The sequence below is a fragment of the Ahaetulla prasina genome, chromosome 6 (assembly GCF_028640845.1).
Source record: "Ahaetulla prasina isolate Xishuangbanna chromosome 6, ASM2864084v1, whole genome shotgun sequence".
NCBI classification, from domain to species: domain Eukaryota; kingdom Metazoa; phylum Chordata; class Lepidosauria; order Squamata; family Colubridae; genus Ahaetulla; species Ahaetulla prasina.
Window position 1 is genome coordinate 22,646,032 of NC_080544.1, and position 27,494 is coordinate 22,673,525.

General features: G+C 42.2%; 1 protein-coding gene across 1 annotated transcript in view; it reads right to left on the reverse strand.

The window, feature by feature from the left end:
• Positions 1-27,494, reverse strand: part of CDH23 (cadherin related 23) — a 719,962-nt gene that overhangs the window by 552,909 nt on the left and 139,559 nt on the right. The window contains exons 4-6 of the mRNA XM_058188066.1: positions 9,455-9,597; positions 6,812-6,859; positions 4,421-4,513 (exon numbers count right to left, since the gene is read on the reverse strand). Of these exons, the coding sequence (XP_058044049.1) occupies positions 4,421-4,513; positions 6,812-6,859; positions 9,455-9,597 (284 nt within the window). The remainder of the gene's footprint in view (positions 1-4,420; positions 4,514-6,811; positions 6,860-9,454; positions 9,598-27,494) is intronic.

The following is a 27,494-nucleotide window of genomic DNA, read 5'->3' on the forward strand; positions in this document are numbered from 1 at the left end:
AAGCCTTATGGGAGGGGTCAATCATCTGTTGGCCCTACTACCGAGTTGTCCTTTTTGCTTGAACTGCTCTTGCCTTCTGGCAGCTCTTCTCGTGCGTATATTAGGCACAGGCTCCTCCTGTTCCTCTGTCTCACTACTATCAATTTCTGGAGGCTCTGGAGTCCACACCTCACTTCCTAATGGCCCTAGCCTCATCGCTCTCTGACTCCGTTGCCAGCTCCATAGGGTGCTGGCAGACCACAATAGTCTCCATGGTCATGTGGCCAGCATTACTAAACGCCAAAGGCACACGGAACGCTGTTACCTTCCCACCAAAGGTGGTCCCTATTTTTTATGTGCTTTCAAACTGCTAGGTTGGCAAAAGCTGGGACAAGTAATGAGAGCTCACCCTGTTAACACTAGGAATTCAAACAGCTGAACTGCCGACCTTTTGATCGACAAGCTCAGCGTCTTAGCCAATGAATCACCACATCCCTTTTATGCTACACGTGTATTTACACATTTTTTCAACATTCATGACCTCCTGTTCGTCCATGATTTTCTTCCACAGTAACATTTATAGCATTAATTTCCATCCCCCTTTTTGACAAGCCATTATCATTCCGCACAGGGCTTTAAATTATTCTTTCCTGCACAAAGAGAGAAGCAACCTCGAATTAAGGAAAAACTTCCTAGCAGTGAGAACAATTAACCGGTGGAAGAACTTGCCTTCAGAAGTTGTGGGTGCTCTATTACTGGAGGCTTTGGTTTGGTTCTGCAACCCAACAAGACAGACACAGACTTCAGAGGATCATTAGAACTGCAGAAAAAACAATTGCTACCAACCTGCATTCCATTGAGGACCTGAATACTACACGAGTCAAAAAGAGGGCTGTGAAAATATTTACAGATCCCTAGCATCCTGGACATAAGTTGTTTCCACTCCTACCCTCAAAACAACGCTACAGAGCACTGCACACCAGAACAACTAGACACAAGAACAGTTTTTCCCCAAATGCCATCACTCTGCTAAACAAATAATTCCCTCAACACTGTCAAGCTATTTACTAAATCTGCACAACTATTAATCTTCTCATCGTTCCCATCACCCATCTCCTTCCACTTATGACTGTATGATTGTAACTTTGTTGCTTGTATCCTTATGATTTATACTGATATTGATTGTTTCCTGATTGCTTATTTGTACCTTATGACTATCATTAAGTGTTGTACCTTATGATTCTTGATGAACGTATCTTTTCTTTTATGTACACTGAGAGCATATGCACCAAGACAAATTCCCTGTGTGTCCGATCACACTTGGCCAATAATAAAATTCTGTTCTGTTCTGTTCTGTTCTGTTCTGTTCTGTTCTGTTCTGTTCTGTTCTGTTCTATTCTATTCTATTCTATTCTATTCTATTCTATTCTATTCTATTCTATTCTAAGAAGAGACTGGACAGCCATTTTTCTGGAATGGTATAGGTTCTCCTGCTTGACTGGGGGATTGGACTAGAAGACTACAAGATCCCTTCCAAGTCTGTTATTTTGTATTTTGAGTGTGGAAATATATGGTTTTAAAAGCAAATATAATAATTAGAAGAGGGGGTTTACTGTTTCTGATATAAAGTCAAGTACCAGGGATCACATTTTACCCAAAGAAGGCAGATGAAGGATTCTTACACACACAAAAAGTAGAGCAAAGAATCAAGTTTAATCAAAACGGGGTGCCAAGTAGTAAATGTGTTAATGCAGCATTAATAATTTAATAATTGCTACTTTTAAAAATACTACAGGTAGCTCAATTTCACAGTCTCACTCTCACATACAAGTTCACCTGCTTGCTTGCTCATTAGCTTGATTGAATGGCAAAATAATCTATTTATATTAGGCAGGGAGATACAACAATGGAATGCTAAACTATAGAGAACCAAGATGTCTGAATTTTGAGAAGCAGGAGAGACCGGAAAGTATTCCTTTCTCTGATTAATGGACCTAGAATTCAGAAAAACAAAGCTATTAAAATGATTTGTTCAAGTTGTCTCAAAGCCATACCAAACATTCTGGGACAAGTACAATCAGATCTCCTGCTTATCAGGAATGCTAGCAAGAAGGTGGAGCAATTAAGGTTGGAGCCTCATCATTTTTTTTCTATGGATCACATAACAAGTCTGCAGAAAAAGACAATTCCAATGGTAATAACGGGAAATGGGGAAAAGTTTAAATGCACCTTAATCTTACTATAGTAATGGTGGTGCAGATTTTTCTACAGGATCTATAAACCCAAAATACCAATAGCAACGTATCAAACTACTGTCATAGACCTCCAAAGTGACATCTGATTTTGTTTTTAGTCATCCATTTTACATTCCAGTGTTGGTAAACTTTACATATAGTCATTTGGATTTAAGATGCGCTAACATTCTAATAATAATTTAAAAATAATTTTGGTTATAATAATTTATTGATTTATTTCCCACTTCTCTATGCAATCAGATAACTGAGGTGGCTTTAGATTTTTAAAATAGGTTATTCTCTTGCCCTCCTAGACCCTTTTCTGTGTAATAAGAAACTCGTATTTCAATATATAAATGCAATTTCTATATCAAAAACATAAAAAAATAACAGACCAGTTTTAAAAATGGAAATGAAGCAAAGGAGAAATCTGTAAAACTTTGTTCTATTTTTCTTTTAGATAGCAATATTCTACTTTTTTTCCAGTTTTGTGAAAATGTAGCCATGAGGAAGCAGACTTCACCTGCCTTGAGAAAGACCAATAAAAATGATCCATGGATAACTATCCATGATAACTATCACCAACATCTCTTGTAGCAAAACCTTTCCACCAAATGCCATCTGATTGAAAATGAATTAGAAACAAAGAAAACGCCAAATTTCACTTAGCAGTTTCCAGTGAACCAACATGATTTTTTTATACACGAATTCAAATGCATCCATCCATTAGAATCCCTTCTGCAAAATGTTTAACATAATTCTTGGGTCAAAATCAACAAAGTATTATAAAATGGCCTATTTTAACATAAAAGACCTGTTTCAAGATGGGGCCGTGGTGGCTCAGGCTGTAAGATAGCCTGTTATTAAAACACAGCTGCCTGCAATTACTGCAGGTTCTAGTCCCACCAGGCCCAAGGTTGACTCAGCCTTCCATCCTTTATAAGGTAGGTAAAATGAGGACCCAGATTGTTGGGGGGGCAATAAGTTGACTTTGTAAATATACAGTTAGAATGAGACTATTGCCTTACACACTGTAAGCCGCCCTGAGTCTTCGGAGAAGGGCGGGATAGATAAAATGATTATCAAAGCATATTTTCCTGCAATGTGTGCCATGTTAAAACAAATGCATAGAAAAATTTCTATTGCGAACTAGGATTTTTAAATGAAAGGTAGATAGGCTTAAAAATGCATGTTTGAGAAAAATGGCACTGAGTGAGCTGTCTATCCCTATGATATGATAACACAACATAAATATCACCTTGGTTCTCATTCCTTCCAAGCCAGGAATTCAAATTGAGACTCTACTCTAAACTGAGAAACTGTTGAATAATTATTTTCATAGCACAAGGAACCATAGGAATGTAGCTGTTGGATAGGGATTTATGTATTTCGAACAAATTTTTATAACACTCACCAAAATGATATTTCCAGGATATATTTTTTTTCAAAATAATGACCATTATAATTGAGCCATGGTGACACAGTGGTTAGAATGCAGTATTGCAGGTTAATTGTGCCAACTGCCAACAGTTCGATTGTCACCAGCTGAAGGTTGACTCAGCCTTCTATCCTTCCGAGGTTGGTAAAGTGAGGATCCAAATTGTTGGGCGCAATATGCTGACTCTGTAAACCACTTAAGGCTGTAAAGCACTGTGAAGCGGTATATAAGCCCAAATACTATTGCTATAGGGCTTTTTTTTTCACTTTCGCTTTTTAAATGTGGGTGCCAATGACTATATAAGCCAAACTGCATTGCTGCATTCAATAGGAAATTGTCGGTAGCCTTAAAAAAAAATCACTTTTTGAGATTTTTCAGAAAATGAAAACATTTTTACAGGAAGAACCTTAATAAGCAATAGGATCCACAAAATATATCAAACAAGTGTTTGGTAATTACATAATTTTGACTGAGTGGGGAAAAAATAGATCACAGGCAGTTTGGCAGAATGAAAATAACCAACAGGAAGGTTCCATGTGATAATATTTTGTGGCAAGACTACTTAGTATAAAAATGATCAAGATTTTTACAGAAATATGACCTGCTCCACTTAAGACCATGGATAGGGACAGAACATACAGTTCTCTGATCATATATGAGAAACATTATCTTTCAGTTAGTTAGAGAAGGTTCCAATTATAATAAATCATTCCTTGAGGAAAAGAAAAGATGGGAATTCTACCAACCAAAATGGTAAAAGAGTTCATACCTCTGGGATGCGGACACTGTATGGTTGATTGTGAAATCTTGGTGTGTTGTCATTGACATCTCCAACTTGAATATTCACAGACCCCTTTATCACCTACAATCAAAATGGTTTGGAGCAAACTTATTATAATTGCAACAATTTCTTCAATTGCAAGGATAACCATATTGGAAAAAATTGGAAAAGTTAATAGTATTACTACTGTATTGTGAAAAGGAAAATCGGATTCTAGGAAGTGGAACCTTCTTATTTTGAACTCCTTTCAGTTATGAACAAGAGCCCTAATTAACTGCTGAAAGAATTTTTGAGTTGTGAATGCTGGATCCACAATTTCAGGTTTGGGACTGTAATGGTGATAGTTGTTATTAACCAACTTAATGTACGTCCTAGCTAAAACTAATATGCATCATTCCTATGTATCATTCATTCTTTCTTCAATATGATGGGTTGAGGTAACCCTCTTTAAACACACCAGAAGTCCAATTTTTAAAACGTAACTTAATTGAAATAAACCATGGAATCCATATATCTAGTCTGGTATTTTTTTTTAATTAAAGGGTTGGGTCAGATATTTTCCTCCAAGCTGATGTCATATGGTATTAAAGAGCCTCTCTTTATAGCAGAAGACTGTATACAACCGTAATTATTATATTCACAACTGAAGCATGAATGCTGCAAGAGAACTTCGTATTTGTGTTTTTAACATTTATCCACACTGATTTTTGGTCTACTCTTTTACTGACTATGAAGGCTATTCCATTTCTTCTGAGGGATTCTTGCCTGCAGTAGTATACCTGATGGTCATCTGCAGAGGTGGTATGCAGCCGGTTCGCACCGAACCAGTAGCAAAAAAATTGAAACCCACCACTGGTCATCAGAATTAAATTCACCCATTCCTTTCTTTTGGTACATAGTAAATATGATATTCTGACATTTACTTCATATATTATTATATTAGAATAACTGCCACACTGTCTATTGCAGCATATTTTCAGGGTGGCTAGAAAAAGAAGAAAACTCATTTTTAGAATGAATTGTTTTGAAGTTATTTTTATGTATTTGTGGCGACCTGGAGACCTTTATCTTATCTTATTTATACAAAAGACCAGGCAAAAAACAACAGAATCTAAAAATGCTGCTTTAAAGTCTGAACTTTCTCCATAACTGAATATTTTTCTAATTTTTTTTTAAAAAATCACATTTCCCTGTTGCCCTGGCAGGAAAAATGGCTATTTAAAATATGGCTATTTTATTTATTTATTTATTTATTTATAATTACATTTCTATACCGCACCATCTCCCGGAGGACTCAGGGCGGTTTACAGCCAATGTTAAAATACCCACATCAATACAATATAAATATAATAAATAACAATATTTAAAAACAATTAAGAACAAATATTTACTGGCCGAATCACTAAAACGGTCAAAGACCGATTAAAACCCCTTAAAATTTTGCTAAAATATGTCTTAGGCTAGTCCCGCTTGGTGAAATAGTAAAGTCTTCAATTCACGTTTGAAGGCCTGGAGGTCGGGGAGTTGGCGTAACCCCGGAGGTAGCTTGTTCCATAGGGTTGGTGCCGCCACAGAGAAGGCCCTCCCCCTGGGGGTCGCCAATCTACATTGTTTAGTTGACAGCACCCTGAGGAGGCCCGCTCTGTGGGAGCACACAGGTCGTTGGGAGGCAATCAGTGGCAGAAGGCGGTCTCGCAAATACCCCGGTCCTAAGCCATGGAGCGCTTTAAAGGTGGTAACCAGCACCTTGAATTGCACCCGGAAGGCTACCGGCAACCAGTGCAGGCCACGCAGGATGGGTGTTATATGGGAGCAACACGGTGCCCCCTCTATCACCCGCGCAGCCGCATTCTGGACTATCCCCAGGTGGATCTATATTCCATAAATATAAGGGATGATTTTTCAAAAGCATTTCCAGGCTTATTCACAAGCGGCTTTGAAGCTATCCATATCTGTAAATCACACCAGCTTTACACTTAACTGACCTAAGCATCAATATTTCTTGAGTACAGTGTGAGCGTCTATATAACACAACAGGTTGTCCCATAGTCTGCCATGCTTCCGCTTAACAAATAAAAACAGAAAACAAGAGGCCAGAACTGCCTTTGTTCCTTGAAGTTTACACTTCTTAACGCGAATGGAGAGAGAAACAGATGGTGGGGCTTCCACACCATTTCATCAACTGCTGTACAGGAACAGCGAACGCCTGAGATATCCACCTGCTTCTCTTATGACAATCCCACTGCTGTATCCCTAGGAGGATTCCTTCAGGAAGAAGGTGGAATCATGACAGCTTTCCACTCCTCCCCAGAGAGTGACCTCTCCATATCAGCTGTACTCTGGTCTCCATTAAAATCATGGAACAAATGTTACACTTACCCCTTGGCTGTCACTGACAGAAAATTCAACTGTGAATTCTGACTTCGTCTGAAATGAAAAGAAAAATGATATAATTAGAGATGCCACAGTGGTAATCTGTTGATAGAAGGCTTTGGATTTGAGCCGAATATAATTACATGCTTTTGCGGCCAGGCAAGAAGATGAAGCAGTGTCTCGGCAATAACTGAAAATCTCGCTGCAAGATTGCAATAGTAGGATAATTTTACCTAGATATCAAAGAGGTTGGAATAAATTAATTAATGTAGGGAAGAACTGAAAGTACCTACTTTTTCACTAAAGTTTAGGCGAGTAGGGTGTGAAAAGCAGGTTAAGTATGAACAACAGTTATTCGGCTTTTTTAAAAATAACATTAAGTTCTTTTTCACCATGTTGTAGTTAGATCTAAGGAGCTCTTTTACACAATGCAAAACAATTTGAATACTATTAGGTAACTTAATTGTAAAAATCAAAGTGCCCATTTACGCCATGTTACACTGAAATGATAAAAGGAATCTAATCTTCCAACATCTCTGCAGTTTGACCTTTTTCAAATGGTTGAATTCAAACACAACGATAAAACTTTATAAGAAGAATGAGTCAGTCATCCCCCGATGTACATCTTCTATTTTTTCCTTCCCCCATTTCTGGGTCCATTGCTTGGAGCTTATTACCATCACTCAATTCAGATACAATGCCTTTCCCCCTTGACCTAAACCACTGTTTGCTATAGCTAGCTTCTTTTTTTTCCCCAATAGGTCAGTGTAATCTGGTTCTCGTATCACTCTAAGCCAGATCAAATTAAATTTATTATAACTTTGTGTGAAACCAGACAGATTAGTTGGTTACTAGCCAACTAATAACTGAAATGAAAATAATGTATTACTCTGAAATCTGGAATTAGGTGGTAGACTGAAGCCACAAGTTTCAGTTCCATGGAAATCTATGACAGGTAGGGAAGTAATGAAATGTGCATTATGGTATGATGAAACCCACTGTCCACCAATTATATGGAAGGACACTATGATGTCACTACTCATGTTTTGTCACGCGGCGTCACTGGAGTTAGGTATGGACATTTATATTCCCTTTTTCCTTTGATTGTTTATTCTGGAGGAAAATCCAAGAACATTTTACTACAATACAAGCTTTCCTCCCATGAACACTAATGAAAATTAAGAAGATCTTTAGCTCCTGAGTCAACGCATGAAGTCAGTTTGTGAAAGTCAAGCATGAAGGAGACACCGTCCATTTGTTCAAAACGGACGTATGATTTCTCCCATTCTCTCTCTCCCCCCTCTCTAGCTGAAAGGGTCTTGTTTCGCCTGCTATATCTGCCAAAAAACAAAATAATATCTAAGGAGACAATATTGTGGAACAGGAAGATGACAGACGAGAATAGAAATGGAGTCAACCTAGATTCCAAATAATGTTTATCCTACAAGATCCATTCTTTGTTTCCATTCTCTAGGCTTAAAAGTCCAGAGTTTGGATCCAGAATCTGGACCCGGAATCTGGATCAATTGGAAAAAACAATCTGATCTGATTATAAGGATCTCCCTGAACAGAACACAGCACAAATAAAAAAGAGATAGTGGTAGTCCTTGACTTATGACTGTTTCTTTAATAATGTTCAAAGTTACAATGATCTTGGAAAAAGCTCTTTATTAATATATACTGGCTTTTTAAAAAAAATTGCATTTATATCCCGCCCTTCTCCGAAGACTCAGGGCGGCTTACACTATGTTAGCAATAGTCTTCATCCTATTTGTATATTTATATACAAAGTCAACTTATTGCCCCCAACAATCTGGGTCCTCATTTTACCTACCTTATAAAGGATGGAAGGCTGAGGCAACCTTGGGCCTGGTGGGACTAGAACCTGCAGTAATTGCAAGCAGCTGTGTTAATAACAGACTGTCTTAGCAGTCTGAGCCACAGACCGTTGCACCATCCCAGTGGTCACGTGATCACAATTTCAGATATTGGCAACAGACTTGTATGTGCAACTAGTTGTAGCATCCTGCAGTCCCATGATCATGATTTACAATCGTTTTTTCCAGTTTCTGTCAAAAATGTCCACTGGGGAAGCTGAATTTATTTAATGACCATGTGATCCACTTGAAATCAGGTCTTGTCATGTGGGGATTTGACTTACAACCACACTGACTTACACCTGAAATCTTGTTCTCAATTGTCATAAATCAAGGACCAGGTGTAATTTTTTTAATATACATAGTTTAGTATTTCATTGAAAATATTTGATCTCTCCTTTCCTCCTTTATTTTGTAGGTTACAAATATATTTGATGCTGTTATTAACATATAATGCCTATAATTAAAATTGTAATGATTTTAAAATTCAACAGAAATGCGAGAGAGAGAGAGAGAGAGAGAGAGAGGGCACAAAAGGGGAATTTTCTTGTAGAAAACTTTAAGTGGCTTGATTTTTGCCTTCTAGCAAGACATTTTTTTCCTACTTCTCAACTCAGTCTGTAACGTTGGGGTTTCCCTGATGGGAAATATTAATTCTATTTAGCTTTTCAAAGTCATCTAATGTCAGCTGACTGCTGAATGCAGTGTGAAGGAAGGGCTTAAGTCCTGACACAATTAATATTACAATTTAATGCAAATCATTCGGTGTTACCTCTCTGTCTAATGGTTGTCTGAGCCAAATGACACCCGTCATGCTTTCCACTGCAAAGAATCTGCTGGCTTCCTCCCCTACTACTCCAAATACAAGTGGGTCATTGTCTAGGTCACGGGCAAGCAGCTGTGTTACTGATGAACCTATAAAAGGAAGTATCAAAGGAAGAAAAAAAATCATGAATTAGTTAGCAGCGTCGTGAAAAGAACTGTGTTCAAACACCAGCATTTCTGCACTTGATAAAAATGAGCCACACGTATTGTAGTAGTTAGCAAACATTTTTTGATATAGACCATGAGAATTTTAAAAAGTTAGTTGGCCGAAACAAACATCTGTTCTTATCAGGCATTCATCTTTGACAGCTGCAAAATAGACATACAGAATAAAATGACATATACACTGTGGAGTTCATATACATTATCCAGCTTCTAGGTAACTTCAAAATTTGCATATTATGGGTTTGGGAAGGCAGTTGCCTGCAATACAAGTAAAAGAAGCACAGCATATACAGATTTAAGGAGACTAAATTTAGGACGAACATCTGTTCTGTATGAAGTTTTTTTCCCACTCTTCTCCTGAAAATCTGACAGCAGGTGTCCACTATAAGTAGAATGTTAATATTACATAAACAACCAAAAGGCTCACAGGGAACATGGCCTCAGAACAAGTGATAGATATTATTTCATTTTATTTCAAGGGGATTGCATGAAGTAATGGCATATACAGGAAGCACTTAGTGAGATATATTAAAAATCTCCCTCTTCACTGAGAAAGATTTATTTAAAATTTAGAAACAGCATTTCAAGTCAATATTTTATAGAAACATTGGGAGGGAAGAGTATAAGGGGTTTATTTCCCTTGAAAAGATTGTATATGTGTCTGCAGGATGGTAGAAGTCCACCACCCCAAGATACAAACATGTGCCCCCAGTAATGGTTTCCATTACAGTTCCTCAAGAATAGACCTTATCTATCATCTCCTATTATGAGCCGTGGTGGTTAGAATGCAACACTGCAGGCTACTTCTGCTGACTGCAACTTGGCGGATTGAATCTCACCAGACTCAAGGTTGACTCAGCCTTCCATCCTTCTGAGGTGGGTAAAATGAGGACCCAGATTGTTGGGGGCAGCATGCTGACGGTTGTGTCTGTGTCCCCCAAGCCGGGCCTGCTGCCAGAAAGTGACTTGGACAGTGAGGGGGAAGGGCCGTCAGGACTTACCTCGGGAGCACTGGCTTCCCTGGCTCAGCTCCAGGAGCCAGAAGCAGGCCAGGTGGAGGAGGGAACAACAGAAGCAAGGGTGGGGCAGGCCCAGGAAGTGCTGAATCATGGAGCCACACCCCACAGGATATAAAAGACAGTGAGAGCTGCTGTGTCTCTTTGTAACAGGCAAATCCACTGATTAAGAGCTGAAGTTTGTTCCTGGGTGACTCACCAGCGTCGTGGAAGATAACGGAGGCTCTTGGCAGACGCTGGCTATTCTGCTGCCAGAGCTGATAGTGCTGGCTAATTAAGCTATCACTTGGACGGAGGCGAGGGAGGACACAACACTGACTCTGTAAACCGCTTAGAGAGGTTGATTTACCACTGTGAAGTGGTATATAAGTCTAAGTGCTATTGCTATTCAAATGGATTTAAAGATTTTCTTGATTGGTTTGTGCTTTGATAGGCGATGCTGTTCCTTTTAAGCTACATTATCCAAGCATTCCATAGAATAAGCAGTTATCATTCCTCACTAAAGAGAGGTTTAAGGAGTTGTCCTCCTTTTGCCTGCATATTTGAGACCCAGCGTGTCTTTCAAGATGAGAAATATCAAAATTCAGTTATTTTCAGTCCAAAAGACAACTATCTGAAATCTAAAATCAATATGTCTCAAAGGTGCTTTTTTCAAAACACAACTGGACTAAGTTTTTTCCTTGAGTAAGAAGAAGTTTTGATTCTCATCCAAGAAGCTTCATCAGTTCTTGAATAAGAAGTGAAACATCTCCCTCAAGGAAAACACATAGTCCAGTTGCCTTTTGAAAAAAGCACCCTTGAGACAACCATGACCGGGATGACGGAGAATCTCCACAGACATTTAAATCAATAGTTGCAAATAGAAATTGATCAAACAATTGAAAATAAGTAGGTATCTTTCCTTGCTGACTTTAACTGACCTGTCTAATTGATATCCATTTTGCTCATTATTCTATTGTAAACTCTACTATTAATCAGTCCTCCATGCATTCTTATTCTGCATCTTCCTTTCAGTTCAAGAGCATCCAACCAGGTGAGTGGGTGGAAAATTTAAATAAAAGTCAAAATGGTGACTATGTCCCTCTTCAGGTGGACCATTCATATCATGCTTCTTTAAAAGTGGCCACCATTTTGCCCCCTCCCACTTTGTACACATTGGACAATCAATATATGAGAATAAGTTTGGCCTAGTGGTTAAAACACTAGGCTAGAAATCAGGAGGCTGTGAGTTCTAGTCTCATTTTAGGTATGAAAGCCAGCCCGGATGATCTTGGGCCAGTCACCCTCTCTCAGCCCAACCCACCTAACAAGGTTCTTTTTGAGGAGAAAATAGGAGGCTACTTGGTGTTATTTATAATTTATAATAAAGGTCGGATATAAATAAATAAATTTATTTAATATAATACAGCTATGTATCTATACAGCTATATTGTCACAATTAAAATTATTTAATAGTATAATGTAATAAAATATATAAAAAGATTTTGGACATTTCCATAAGTTATATTTATTCCATCATTTTATTCCAGTAAGTTTCAATAATAAGCTGAAATAGATATTGAACAGGTGTCTTTTCTTATATATTTATTTTTCTTTCTTTTTTTAATCCAAGAAAAGATATGTTGGAAATAAAATTCTGCTAGCAAACATTAGTACTCAAATTATTTTGCATCCCAGCTACAGATTTCTGTTTTATCTTTAATCATTACTTTCTCTGTATTGGATGCCAACTCCTTCCTCATGTTCCTTTTCCATTTGGCATTACTGAACACAGTTAGCTTTAGAACATAATTTGATCACACCAATACGTTTTGCAAAGATATTTTTTCTCTTCTTTGGTACAGTTACAGCAAGCAACTCTATCCATCCCTCTCTTCACTGCAGTACACATTCTTAGTCAAACCCATTTCCCTGCAATGTGGCTCTGATTGTGAGAACTTATTATTTTTGCAGAATATTCTGAATATTTCAAATTTTAAAACCTACTTTTTCTATTCAAAATAAGGCCTACTTTAAAAAAAACACATACACACATATATTTGTTTCTCTATGGCTGGCAAAATTATACAAGAGACTGCTGATTTGGGGTGGTATCATTTTTTTTTTTTTTGAGAAAACATAGGGTAAAATCTTTTGCTAGATGTATTTATAGTTTGCATATTTAGAAGCATGTAAAAGAACAAAAATTTTCACCCGTGTCTTTTCTTCTGAAGAGGTCATTGTATTGCCATTGGTCTCTGGAGGGTCTACTTTGCATTAAAATAATCTGAGATTTTGATATCAGAATTCACAATCATATCTCAAGCATCCCAGAAACATGATTCTGGTTCTTAGCAACTATGCTACCTCAATAACAGATCCAACCACCCCTTTCCCTACCAGATTGTTGCCCCTAATGCTGCCGTTTCCCCTACTCAGTGTTTGTTAGCCCTTCAAGATATGCTGAACAAGAAACACAACTGGAACATCCTCATCACTGTCTTTATTGTAAGGTTTCATTAAACAGAATCTTGCAAGTCTGAAAGTACCATTTCTCCCTTCTTTTCTTTTTAGTCTCTGGAAAACTAGGGAGGGTCCCTTCTGAAATGTTTCCTATGCTTTTCCCCCATCTGCAGACTGAGCTGCAATCAGCTCATTACTTAAGATTCTTTGTTTTCCTCCTGTCCCCAAGGTCATTCTCACATGCCACTACAGTCTTGAAGAACTTTTCCATCTGCATGTTAAAAGTTAAGAAACAGATTGACCAAGAAGGGCTACTCATGAGTGAATTGTTAAAGGAAACCAAGACTGACTAGGTACATACATCTTGTCAGACACTTTGGGTATTTGGGGAGCAATGCAAACAGGTTGGTGAAACAATGTCTATCGGTGAATAACCCCATTGCTCCCAATGTGACAGATTCATAGCTGCAAGAATATCCCTGGGTATTTGACTTTGGCTTATAGTCTGACTTCCCAATTTGTTTATTCCTTGGATGTGCTTTTCTTGGGAGAGCTTAAGATTTATGTTCTGAACTTGGACTAGATTTATGATCATAAGATTAATCAGATGGATTTATTACACAGTAACATAGAATTACATGACATTCATGAGGCCAGGACAGCAGCAAAGCAGAGTAGCTTTAACTGAAACAGAAGGGGCTGGACACTTCATATCGAAGAAGAGAAATGGCTATAGGAGGTAGCACTGAGATATGAAAGAGCTCCTAGCTTTTGGCTTTAAGTCAGTTAGATAAAGGCAACACAGTGAATTTCCATGTTCAGTTATATTAAGAAAGAGATATTCAAACTGGAATACCCAAACTGCTTCAAAACTGCCTTCTTATTAGACTGCAGTCTTCACATAATAATTTCTTATTTAACTTTATGGTGGTCTTTAACCAGTGCAAGAGAATGGACATTGGTCCTACCTGAATGTCCTTTCTCTGTTGGCGGGACCAGCAGCCAGGCATGGGAGTGACTCGGTCTGTATCCAATGGGATCGAGTCTGCTAGTTGAAAAGCACCTCCTCCTCCTGGTGCCTTCCAGCTTTCGGACGAGGATGATGCGGCAGACCGACGCACTGAGCTGTAAAACAGGAACTGCAAGAATATGCTTTTATGCCCTCCCCCCCCCCGGCATATGACCATGAGAGCCCGAATGACCTCTATAGAAGACAGGAACCGGGCGTTCAGGGAGGGCTGGCTGCTGGTCCCGCCAACAGAGAAAGGACATTCAGGTAGGACCAATGTCCATTCTCCAGCAGGGCGGGACCAGCAGCCAGGCATGGGACATACCAAAGCAAGTCCTATCGGGAGGATCCGCCCGTCCGGGTTAGAACCCCTTCTAGGACCCTTTGAGAACCCTCATGTAACGCCGCATCAGCAGATGCATAGGAATCGATCTTGTAATGGCGTATGAATGGATTCGGAGAAGACCATGTGGCTGCTTTGCAGATTTCTTCTAATGGAGCCTGAGTGGCCCACGCAGCTGAAGTAGCCGCGCTTCTAGTAGAATGCGCAGTGATGTGACTTGGAATAGGAATTCCCTGAATCTGATATGCTCTGGCAATGCACGCCTTAAGCCATCTACCGATGGTAGAGGAAGATACCTTAAGGCCGATGGTGGTTGGTTGAAAGGACACAAAGAGAGCCTCTGTCCTCCTGAGAGAGGCGGTACGCTTGATATAAATACGGAGGGCTCTCCGGACATCTAGGGTATGCCAGGACCTTTCCAGCCAGTGTACCGGATCTGGAGAAAAGTCGGGAAGAATGAGCTCTTGTGATCTATGGAACAGTGAGTTAACTTTAGGCAGGAAGGTAGGATCTAGCCGGAGGACCACCCTATCTGAGTGAAAAACGCAGAGATCCGCCCTGGTGGAAAGGGCAGCAAGTTCAGAAATTCTGCGAGCTGAAGTGATGGCTACTAGAAAGGCCACCTTATATGTCAAATATTGCAGGCCACACTCCCGCAAAGGTTCGAAGGGGCCCTTGGTGAGGGATGTTAGAACCTTCGTGAGGTCCCAAGATGGATACCTGTGGACTACTGGAGGACAAAGGTTGGTTGCTCCCCTCAGAAATTGACGGATGAGGGGCCGGTGGGCTAGGGAGCGTTTAGCACCGCAAGTTAAAATAGAAGAGAGAGCAGCTACCTGTCGTCGAAGCGTGTTCGCTGCCAAACCTTGTTCCAACTGTGTTGAAGGAAGATCAGGATAGTGATCGAGAAGCGTTGGTAGGGTCTATGTTCTTGCTTGAACACCAGGTGTAGAAGGTGCGCCACGCCGAGCCGTAGATGCGAATGGTGGAACTACGACGAGACGCCTGGATGGTGTTGGCGACGCTGGCAGGTACATGTCTCTTCCTCAGGAGGCTCCGCCAAGCGCCAGGCGGTCAGCTTGAACCACTGAGGGTCCGGATGAGTCAGCTGCCCTTGGCTGAGCGAGATCTTGGTCTGAGGAAGTTTCCACGGGGGAGCCACTGAGAGAGCCACCAGGTCCGCAAACCACGGGCGCCGAGGCCAGTGTGGAGCCAGCAAGATGAGTTCCGCCTGTTCCCTCAGCATCTTCCTGATAACCTTGGGTATTGTCGGAATGGGAGGGAAGGCATAAAGGAGGCCGGGGCCAAGGGCTGCGAGGGCGTTTATGCCTCCGCCCCCTGGACTGGGTACCTTGAGAAGAACCGATCCAGTTGACGATTGTCTCGAGTGGCAAAGAGGTCTACCAGCGGGTTCCCGAAGCGGAGTGTGATCTCGAGGAACATATCCGGATTCAGTCGCCACTCCCCCTGGTCGACTGAGACTCGGCTGAGCCAGTCGGCCTGTGTGTTTGCCACCCCTGATATATGAGAGGCCCGTATGGACCTCAGGTGAGCCTCCGCCCAGAGACCCAGTTGCACTGCCTCTTGCAAGAGAGGCTGAGAATGGGTTCCCCCCAGGCGGTTCACATGAGCCTTTGCGCCACATTGTCCGTTAATACTAGAATGTCTTGATTGAGAACAATGTCCTGAACGATAGTAAGGCCAGATGAATGGCCCTGAGTTCTAACCAGTTTATGTTGTGGGTCAGGTCCCTTGGGGACCACTGACCCTGAGCCATGTTTGATCCCAGATGGGCGCCCAGCCATGAAGACTGGCATCTGTTGTCAAGATTAGGCGTTGGGGTTCCTGAACTCTCTGCCCTTTGACAGGGCTGGGAGATCCACCATAAAGAGAGTGTCTGACTTGTTGTGGAAGTTGGACAAGTATTGGTGACGAGCTGTGTGTGCCTTTTGATAGGGAGAAACCACTGCAGTGTCCTGCAGTGGAGACGAGCCCAAGGTACAATGCCGATGCAGGAGACCAGTTTCCCAAGAGTTGGGAAAGGGTCTTTAAAGGAATAAGGCGTCTCTTGGTTACCCCTGACTAGATTCTGTAAATTGGTGAGACGCCCTGTGACAGATAGACCCGCCCTCATCGTGTCTATGATGGCCCCTAAGTGTTGGATTCGATTCAGAGGATGTAAGTGACTTTTGGCCTTGTTGATCGAGAAGCCGTGGGCTTCTAGAACCTGAATGGTTGTGGACAACCGCTGCCGCCAGGGTCTCTGATCGAGATTGAATAAGGAGATCGTCCAGATAAGCCTGGATTCTGATTGAATAGCCCGGAGATGCGCTGTGAGAGCGGCCATTAGCTTTGAGAAGACCCTGGGGCCGAGGAGAGCCCGAATGGAAGGGCACAATATTGGTAATGGAGACCCCGTGGCAGAAGCGGAGGAATCGCCTGTGAGCCGGAAGGATAGGGACGTGTAAGTATGCCTCCGTCAGGTCTACTGACGTGAGGAAGCCCCCCTCCCTGATGCTCTCCAAGATGGACTGGAGTGACTGCATCTTGAACCGCCTGTAGACTATGTGGCGGTTCAGAGCCTTCAGGTCGAGGATTGCTCTCCATCCCCCCGAGGGCTTTGGAACTATGAACAGTCGGGAGTAAAACCCCGACCGTGCTGATCTCGTGGCACCGCTTGGATGGCCTGAATTGAGAGAAGATGTTTTATGGCCGATGCCACGAGCAGCCGCTTGGCCGGGTTGCAAGATAACGGGCACCTGACGAAATGGCCCGGGGTGGAGAGGAATTCCAGGATAGACCGAACCTGATTGTCTCCTGACCCAGGAGTCCGAGGTGGACTCTCCCATTGGCTGGCGAAGAGCGCCAGTCTGCCCCCAATGGGAGGGACGGGCAAGCAGTCAACGTGAGCGCCTGAATGGGCGACCTCCCCCGAAAGGGCCGCTTGAAGGAACCCTCTGACCTTGACCTGCCTGTCTATCCTGCCTATCCTGTCTACCCTGTCTGGGGAGAAGGGTCTTGGGTTCTGGAGTTTCCAAAGTTAGAATCAGCCGCCTGAAGGGACGAAAATATGGGGTTGGTCTGGAGTCTGAACGCGGACATGCTTGGAAGGATTTTGCGCTTGTCCTTGGTCTCTATAAGTAAAGGATCCAAGGCTGCTCCAAAGAGTGAGGTCCCGAATAAGGGGCTGAGGCCAACCTCCATTTGTTTTTGGCGTCGGCTTGCCAACGCCTAAGCCAGAGAAGGCGGCGTGAGGATACTGGGAACCAATCGATTTGGCAGCAAATCGAGAAGCATTCAGGTGGCATCGGCTGAGTATTCGATGGCAGCTATAATCTTGTTTAAGTCCTGATGTGACCGGAGTCAGTGACTGGTAAACGGTCCCGCAACTGTTTTAACCATAAAAGGGCCGCCTATTAAAGAAAGAGGCCGAGGAAGAGGCCCTAACGGCCCAGGCAGCCGCCTGATGACTCTTAATCAGGGTTTGTTCGCCCGCTTGTCTTCCGGGCTAAGGGTTTCCTCTGAGGACCTGTGACCACAGATGGCCCTGCTAATGCAACTACTGGGGCATCAACTGTGGGGATTTGCAGTAATTTAAGGAAGTTAGGTTCCAAATTATACAAGCGACGGTCCAAGGCATTAGGTTTAGGACCAGTTATAGGAGTGTTCCATTGCCTATCGACTACTTCCACAAAGAGCTTGGGGGCAGGCACCTCTTCTGACTCGACCACGGAACTGAAAACAAGTCCATGGGTGGATCAGTGGTCTCTGCGGTGGGAATTGGGGCCGGTCGGGCCACTCCCAGCCGCGTAGTGACCTTGGCCTTGTGTAGCAAAGACCGAAATAATTGTGGGTTGAAGAGACCCACAAAGGAGGGTTGGTCTGGAACCAAATCCTCATCCTCAGAGAGGTTCTCATCCCTAAGGTCCCCTTCATCCCCCAGTGAGGCCCGAGATGGAGAATGAGCCTGGAAATCTTCAGCTTGAGGTGTGGAGTAGTCCTGCACCAAATCGTGACTAGTTTGGGATGCTACATATTCTGAAACCCATGAATGGGTTCTTGTCTGCCTGGAAGCAGTAATACCCCTCTGAACAGCAGCTGCAATCATTTCTGCCATAACTGCAGGGTCATTAGCCACTGGGGCAACTGCCTGGTGACTCACAGGCCCCATTGGAATAGTGGCACTAGAAGGAACCTCTGCTGACTCAAGTACTGGCGGGGCTGCAGGTAAACCCTCCATTTCAGATACAGAAATAGGACAGAATAAATCAGAATTGGGCAGAGGTTGGGATGAGTCTACAGATATATCAGGAGATAAAGTTAATGGAGCCCCAGGAGACTGCACAGGAGGCTGAACTGGTAAGGAGGTGGATTGCTGTTCCTGTATAGTATCAGCAGATTCCTCACTGCCCTAGCAATGGCCCGATCCATAGCCTTCTGGCGTTGTAGGGCCTTCTTTTCAGAAGTCTTAGAAATAGCCTTTTGGGGCTTGGAAATGGAGGATTGAAGTGTCTCTGACCTTGTGGGTGCATGAGAGCTCGAAGCACTAGGCCCTGGGCTTGGACTGGTCTGATGTTGCTTCCTTTTACTAGGCCGGACTGGAGGAACGGCGGCCATCTTGAAAGGCCTAACCGATAGTTAGGCCTCAAACCCCACGTGGACAAGGCCTGGATGCGAGGCCTATGAGCCTTTAGAGGCCCAAGCCAAGGCCTATTACAGAAATGACCTAGGACAAATTATAATTAAATTACCATTTAAATAAAAATTCAGTGGGGAAATTTTTCCATTCTCTAGGGCCTACTAGGTATTTTGCCACGTGGCTAGTAAAACCGGAGGTGGCTAAAGGGTAATCATACTCACAGACTGAAGGCCTCAGTGAGTGGCCGGAGAGCCAGTCAAGATCGATGCAGAGGCCCTGCTGAGTCACCAAGCGATCGAATGAAGCCCGGAGCGCCCACGAAGATCCGTGACTGGAAAATAGGCCCATCAATGGCCTGATTAAAGACGCCCAGAGCTCAGGTAAGGGCAGGCTGGCGGCCTAGACCCTTTATGGGTAGGCCGAGGCGATCGGGAAGCACCCGAGCGCCCAAACTTAATATTAATTAAAGCCGCCACGCGGCTGTGTTTTAAATTCGGCAGCCGCCGAATTTGCCAGCCACGGGAGGCGAATTGAGGCCTAACAGCCTCCCTGCTCTTCCAGCAGCTTATGCTGTCCCCAGCGGTATCGGGCTGAATCGCCTTTCTCGCTGGGGAGGGGAGAGCTCACCTACAATGGGAGCCTCAACCCCTATACCAGCAGCTGAAGGAATAAATAGGGCTGAATCGCCTCCCAATTACTTAAGAAAAGCTTACTTTGGGAAGAATTCAAGGAAGCAGCTCAAGTGCGCCTGTTCCCAATCAGATCGAGTCTGAAAGCTGGAAGGCACCAGGAGGAGGAGGTGCTTTTCAACTAGCAGACTCGATCCCATTGGATACAGACCGAGTCACTCCCATGCCTGGCTGCTGGTCCCGCCCTGCTGGAGAATTCATATTCAAATAACCACAATATCCAAAACTAAATTGACATTGTTTGTTCAGGCTAAACATATACAACAAAAAGAAATTAAAGTTAGCAATCGGGATGATATATTTTTTTTTTTTACATTTATACCCCGCCCTTCTCCGAAGACTCAGGGCGGCTTACAATGTATAAGGCAATAGTCTCATTCTATTTGTATATTTTTTTACAAAGTCAACTTATTGCCCCCCCAACAATCTGGGTCCTCATTTTACCTACCTTATAAAGGGTGGAAGGCTGAGTCAACCTTGGGCCTGGTGGGACTTGAACTTGCAGTAATTGCAGGCTCTGTGTTCTAATAACAGGCTTCTCTATTGCCTGAGCTATCCCGGCCCCAAGATATAAACTTGGAATAGCAGTAAACAATATAAATGCTATAGAAATTCATATACAAATATGCATATGAACCAGGGCTGAAATGCTACCAGATCGGACCAGATTGCGTGATCCGGTAGCGATCGTGGCCAGTAGTTTGGCAATTTTGACCTTCTGTGTATGCGCAAAAGGTTTTGCACATGTGCAGGTCTACGCACTCGCAGAAGATCTGCGCACGCATATAACGCACATGAGCAAAGCAAGTTTGCACTCCCGAGCCAGTGAGGAAGCTAAGTAGATTTAACCCCGATATGAACACACACTTACAAAGTATCTCACACACATGCGTGTACATATAAATAAAACAGAAATATCCAAAATTGATTTAAGAATTATAAACTTACGTTAAAGACATCTGTCAAACCTGAGAAAAATATAACATAATACAACAGCTGACACGGCAATTACACCCCAGAGCCAATGATTAATGCCGGGTGTGAATCTTTTTTGGTTATCCATTTTTGGCCATATTCAGGCAGGTTCAATTGTTCTTAATTATTGTTTGCCTGATTTGCATGCCACCACACACAAAACCTGGCAACTTTATATGTTATTTCATAAGTATTTCAACATATGTTTGCAAATATGCATTTGCATTCAAGGGCTCATAGGAGAATTAGATTTGTCAGCAGCTGCTTTGTGGAATGGTAACATCCAAACCTACAGTCCAGATATCCTTTGAAACAGACTCTAGTCCTTCACTATACTTGCTGGTTTCAGTGGCTAATGATCTCCAGTTTTCACAGATTCCCCAGGTTTCTTTAAAAAAAAAATCCCCACACCTGAAGAAACTATACTATTTGAAAAAACAAACTTATTGTTTGTGGAAAGGCCATCATTAACCCGGAAGATAATGGTCTGATTTTGCCCCTGCCTGAGACAATCTCAGAAAAAAAAATGGATTTAAAAAAAATAAAATCTGGTATTTATTTATTTATTTATTTATTTTTCATATTTCTATACCGCCTTTCTCCGAAGACTCAGGGTGGTTTACAGCCAAGGTAAAATAAACATATCGCATACATTAAAAACAATTTTAAAAAACTAATTCAAATAGGCCAATAAATTTAAAACTCCAAAATGAGATTATTAAATAAACCCTTATAAAAACCACCCATATTAAAATTGCAATTAGGCCAACCCTGCCCGATGAAATAAGAAAGTCTTGAGCTCGCGCTTAAAGGTCCGGAGGTCAGGGAGTTGGCATAGCCCCAAAGGTAGCTCATTCCACAGGGCAGGAGCCCTCACCGAGAAGGCCCTCCCCCCTGAGGGCCGCCAGCCAACATTGTTTGTCTGATGGCACCCTGAGGAGGCCCTCCCTGTGAGAGCGCACAGGTTGATAGGAGGCTGTTTGTGGCAGTAGGCGGTCCCGTAAATATCCCGGTCCCAAGCCATGGAGTGCTTTAAAGTGATAATCAACACCTTGAATTGCACCCGGAAGACCACCGGTAACCAGTGCAGCTTGCGCAGGAGAGGTGTTATATGGGAGCTACGAGACGCTCCCTCTATCCCCCACGCAGCCGCATTCTGGACCAGTTGAAACCTCCTGGTGCTCTTCAAGGGGAGCCCCATGTAGAGAGCATTTGAGTAGTCCAGGCGGGAGGTAACGAGGGCATGAGTGACCGTGCATAAAGAGTCCAGGTCCAGGAAGGGACGCAACTGGCGAATCAGGCGAACCTGATAAAAAGCTCCCCTGACGACAGCCGTCAAATGCTCTTCTAACGACAGCCGTATGTCCAGGAGAACGCCCAAGTTGCACACCATCTCCCTGTGGGCCAACGACTCGCCACCCACAGTCAGCGATGGAACTAGCTGACTGTACCGGGACGCTGGTATCCAAAGCCACTCAGTCTTGGATGGATTGAGTCGGAGTCTGTTCCTCCCCATCCAGACCCATACGGCCTCAAGGCACCGGGATATCACTTCAAAGGCTTCATTGGGGTGGTTCGGGGTGGAAATATACAGCTGAGTGTCATCAGCATAAAGATGACAACTCACCCCAAAACCATGGATGATCTCCCCTAGCGGCTTCATATAGATATTGAACAGAAGAGGTGAGAGAACCGACCCTTGTGACACCCCACATGTGAGGTGCCTTGTGGCCGATCTCTGCCCTCCTGCCAACACCGTCTGCGAATGGTCGGAGAGATAGGAGAACCACCGAAAAACAGTGCCCCCAACTCCCAAACCCCCCAACCGCCGCAGCAAGATACCATGGTTGATGGTATCAAAAACTGCTGATAGATCTAATAGGACCAGGACAGAGGAACAACCCCTGTCCCGAGCCCTCCAGAGATCATCTACCAATGCGACCAAAGTCGTCTCCGTGCTGTACCCAGGTCTGAAGCCGGACTGGAACGGGTCCAGATAGACAGTTTCCTCCAGGTACCGGGGAAGTTGCCGTGCCACCACACTCTCAACAACCTTCGCCACAAAATGAAGATTGGAGACAGGACGATAATTAGCTAACACAGCTGGGTCCAAGGAAGGCTTTTTGAGGAAAAGCCTCACCACCGCCTCTTTCAAGAAGGTTGGGAAGACACCCTCCACCAAAGAAGCATTAATAATTCCCAGAAGCCAGCCTCGTGTAACCTCCTGAGTGGCCAATACCAACCAGAAGGGACACGGGTCCAATAAACATGTGGTCGCATTTAGCCTCCCCAGTATCCTGTCCATGTCCTCAGGAGCCACAGAGTCAAACTCCCCCCACATAATATTCTCAAGAAGTGCCTCCGTCATTCCACCTGAATCTACCCAATCAGCGTCCAGTCCGTCTCGGATCTGAGCGACTTTATCGTGCAGATATAATCCAAAATCCTCAGCACATCCTTGTATGTAAGTCACTTAGTAATGGAAGGGGATAGTAGCATCTCCATAGATTAATACAAAGATACCTTTCACAATTCAGCCTCTAGAACAGTGATGGCTAACCTTTTTCTCGTTGTGTGCCGAAAGTGCATTGCACACACCCCCCATACCCTGTTTTGGGCCTAGTAGGCCTCCCTGCAGCCTCCTGGCCACGGGGGGGGGGCGTGCATGTGCACGACCCTGCCCCCTGCATTTGCATGCACTCCCTTGCACATCCCAAACATCAGCTGACTGGTGGGAGGCGCGCGCATGCATGGTGGAGCTCAGCTAGGTGACGGCTTGCGTGCCTGCAGAAAGGGCTTCACATGCCAGCTCTGGCACACATGCCATAGGTCCGCCATCACGGCTCTAGAATGTTCATACAGTGGTGGACTTTATAGCATTTTATTCATAAAATCCAGGAACATCAAGAATTTGCAAAATTGTGGAGGTTTCTCTTTTTTGGTGTTTGACTACATACAGTCTCTCCTCCTTGTATGGATTGCATCTATCTTTTGTATACATCTCATACAACTATACAGCTGAAAGGGATTACAAGGATCACCTAGCCCAATCCCAAAATCCTTTAGAGCAGGGGTGTCAAACTCGCGTCGTCATGGCAGTGTCACCTGACGTATCTGGATTTTTTCCCCTTCGCTAAACCGGGTGTGGACGTGGCCAGTGCATTACATATCCAGCCCGTGGGCCGTGAGTTTGATGGCCCTGCTTTACCCATCTCCTTCCACTTATGACTGTAACTTTGTTGCTTATATCCTTACGATTTATACTGATATTGTTTCCTGATTGCTTATTTGTAACCTATGACTATCATTAAGTGTTGTATCATTTAGTGTTAAATTTGTACCCTATGACTATCATTAAGTGTTGTAAGTGTTGTACCTTGATGAAGGTATCTTTTCTTTTATGTACACTGAGAGCATATGTACCAAGACAAATTCCTTGTGTGTCCAATCACACTTGGCCAATAAAAATTCTATTCTATTCTATTCTATTCTGTTCTATTCTAAAGCATGGCTGGCTTAGGAATCCTGGGAATTGAAGTCCACAGGTCATAAAGGGACCACAGTTGCCCGATTTAGAGATAGTTGCTCAACTCCTTCTTAAAAATCTCCAGGGATAGATATAAAATCCATAACCTCTTTAGATAGATTGTTCCAGTAACAAATTTTTCCCCTGACACATGTCAATGAATTCTTGTTAGCTGGTACATATATCTGTTATTTTTGGTCCTTTTAACCTTTAGGATTTTCTTCTTTTAGTTAAAAAGTATCCTTTGACATGTATTTTAATCCTTGTAAGATTAAATCCTTAAGACCTGCTATTATATTTGCTTTGAGCTTGATCACCACGACTATGCTTTCTCGTCCTACTTTCTGTGGCAATGGAAAATAGTTTATGAACATCTTCATAAGATATGACACTCTTTTTATGAATCTGAGGACAGGTCTCACGGAGTACCTTCAGTCATCTTTTCTGCAGACTGAACATAGGAAGGAAGGAAGGAAGGAAGGAAGGAAGGAAGGAAGGAAGGAAGGAAGGAAGGAAGGAAGGAAGGAAGGAAGGAAGGAAGGAAGATAATGGACCATTAAATCAGGGTCAACTCACAGACAGAATTACTCTAACAGAATTTGTCTTTAACTTAGTTCTTCAGGTCTTCCCTAGTGCATCTATCGTTTGCTGAGTCCATCCATCCAGCTGCTGGTCATCATCTTCTTTTTCATAGAGCTACTCAATCATCCTGGTCATGGTTGTCCCAAAGGTGCTTTTCAAAAGACAGTTGGACCCTCTTGGTTTTTTCCTGGAAAATATTTCACCTCATCCAAGAAACCTCTTCCGTTCTGAAGAAGCTTCTTGGATGAGAAGCGAAAGGTTTTCAAGGGAAAAAACCAACAAGGTCCAGCTGCCTTTTGAAAAGCACCTTTGGGGCCTCTTCTTTTTCATTCCACCTTTCCCAGAGAGCTATGTGTTCACATAATATCCCTTGATAATGCCTCAAGTGAGAATTCTAGGTTGCTTTGTTCTATAATCCATTTATTTATTTCTTCACTATCCACAATATTCTCAATAATCTTCATAGTTCGACAGCATCAATACTTATGATTTATATTGATATATTGACCATCAATTGTGTTGTAAGTGTTGTACCTTGGTGAAGGTATCTTTTCTTTTATGTACACTGAGAGCATATGCACCAAGACAAATTCCTTGTGTGTCCAATCACACTTGGCCAATAAAAATTCTATTCTATTCTATTCTCTTTGGATCCTGCTTCTTCGAAGTCTAACTTCAACTTTCATGGCATATCACAGGAAAAACCATAGCCTACACTATTCTGACCTTTGTAAGCATACTTACATCATGGCATCTTACTATCTTTTCCAAGCCTTCATAGCTACACTATTACATGTCAGTGTTTTTCTTGACTGCTGGTTCCTTTGCTGTCAATGGTCCACCCTATAAAAAGAGAAGCTATCAACCATTTCAATATCTTCATTGTCAGCTCTACAACCGACTGCTGTATCTGTGGTTATGGATTTGTTCTTTTTTGTGTTTAATCTTACTCCCATTTTTTCATGGTATTGCTTGGCTTCTATTATGAGAGGTTGCAAATCATCTGCATTTTTGACTATGAAAGTAGCACAAGTATAGTGCACATTATGGATATTTCTTCCTCAATTTGAAAACCATCTTCTTCTATCTTCATCAATGTAATATAGCACACACACATGCATATACACACAATTATAATCATATGGGGAATAGCAGACTTATTCACATTGCTCTTATATGTGGACTCTAGAAAGAAAATATATTCAGGTGTTTTGTTTTGTTTTACTTCTTGAAGTGTTTGAATTAGGAAGAGGAACATCCCTGCAAAACCAGAGAAGATCCTATGTTCAGCTTATCATCTGTTTTAATAGTTCATTATCTCACAGCACCCATTCTCTCTCTTGGTTTTTGCTCAAAGACAATTCTGGGTAGATTCTGTTATTTTTTTATTTTTTTATTTATTTGAATTTATATCCCGCCCTTCTCCGAAGACTCAGGGCGGCTTACACTGTGAAGAAGCTTCTTGGATGAGAAGCGAAAGGTGTTAAGCAATAGTCTTCATCCATTTGTATATTATATACAAAGTTAACTTTTATTGCCCCCAACAATCTGGGTCCTCATTTTACCTACCTTATAAAGGATGGAAGGCTGAGTCAACCTTGGGCCTGGTGGGCCTTGAACTTGCAGTAATTGCAAGCAGCTGTGTTAATAACAGACAGACTTAGTCTGCTGAGCCACCAGAGGCCCTTTATTTTAAATAGGATCATTTTGGAGAAAATTAACAATGTCCTGAAAGTACTACTTTACTATTGTGAAGAACATCACCACAGCATTAAACTGTTTTTAAATTGTTTAAACATAAATTGTTTCCATGCTAATATCTCCAGGGAATAGTACTAAAGGCACAACACCTAAATGCATATTTCACTTCATCAAAGCTCATAATCATGTGTCAATTTTTATTTAATAGTTTAGCGTTAATTAAATTTTAATTAGCCTTGAGCTTCTGCACTTGGTCATGGAATAGAAAACTATCAGAAAAAAAACTAATGTGTCTCTAAGAGGTATTATTAATAAAACAAATTTCAAAATACATTGACCCTACTTGGCATGTACATTTATTTTAATTGCAGTAACCTGGTCTATTTTTTACTTTTCTCAACCCCAAATCCCTCAAAATCCCTTGCATCAGGCAAACGTATTGCTTTTTTGGTATGGTATATTTCTGTTATGGTACAAGAGAAAACACAATTAGTTAGTGTATATCTTAGTACTGGAAGGAAATTTGTTTGCTTCATAGTTTAATAAGTACTTTAATTTATGACATGAATACACAGCACTGTAGTTCTAAACTGCATTAGAGAAAGGGGTGAACAAAAAGTAATTATGGAATTAATCTTCCAAAGATAGATAGATAGATAGATAGATAGGTAGATAGATAGATAGATAGATGTATTGTGGGAATTTGTTTTCAAACACTCATACAGAAAAGAACAAAGTGGCCCTCTTAAAAATGTGCACAATATAATATGCAAAAAAGATTGTCCATCACTGCTCTTAAGTTGCGCAAATATCCATCATACCAAAGAATCTATGAACAATTCAGAGATAAAACCAGACATTTCTGTAAAATGCTTATAATGAAAAGAGATCAATTTAAAT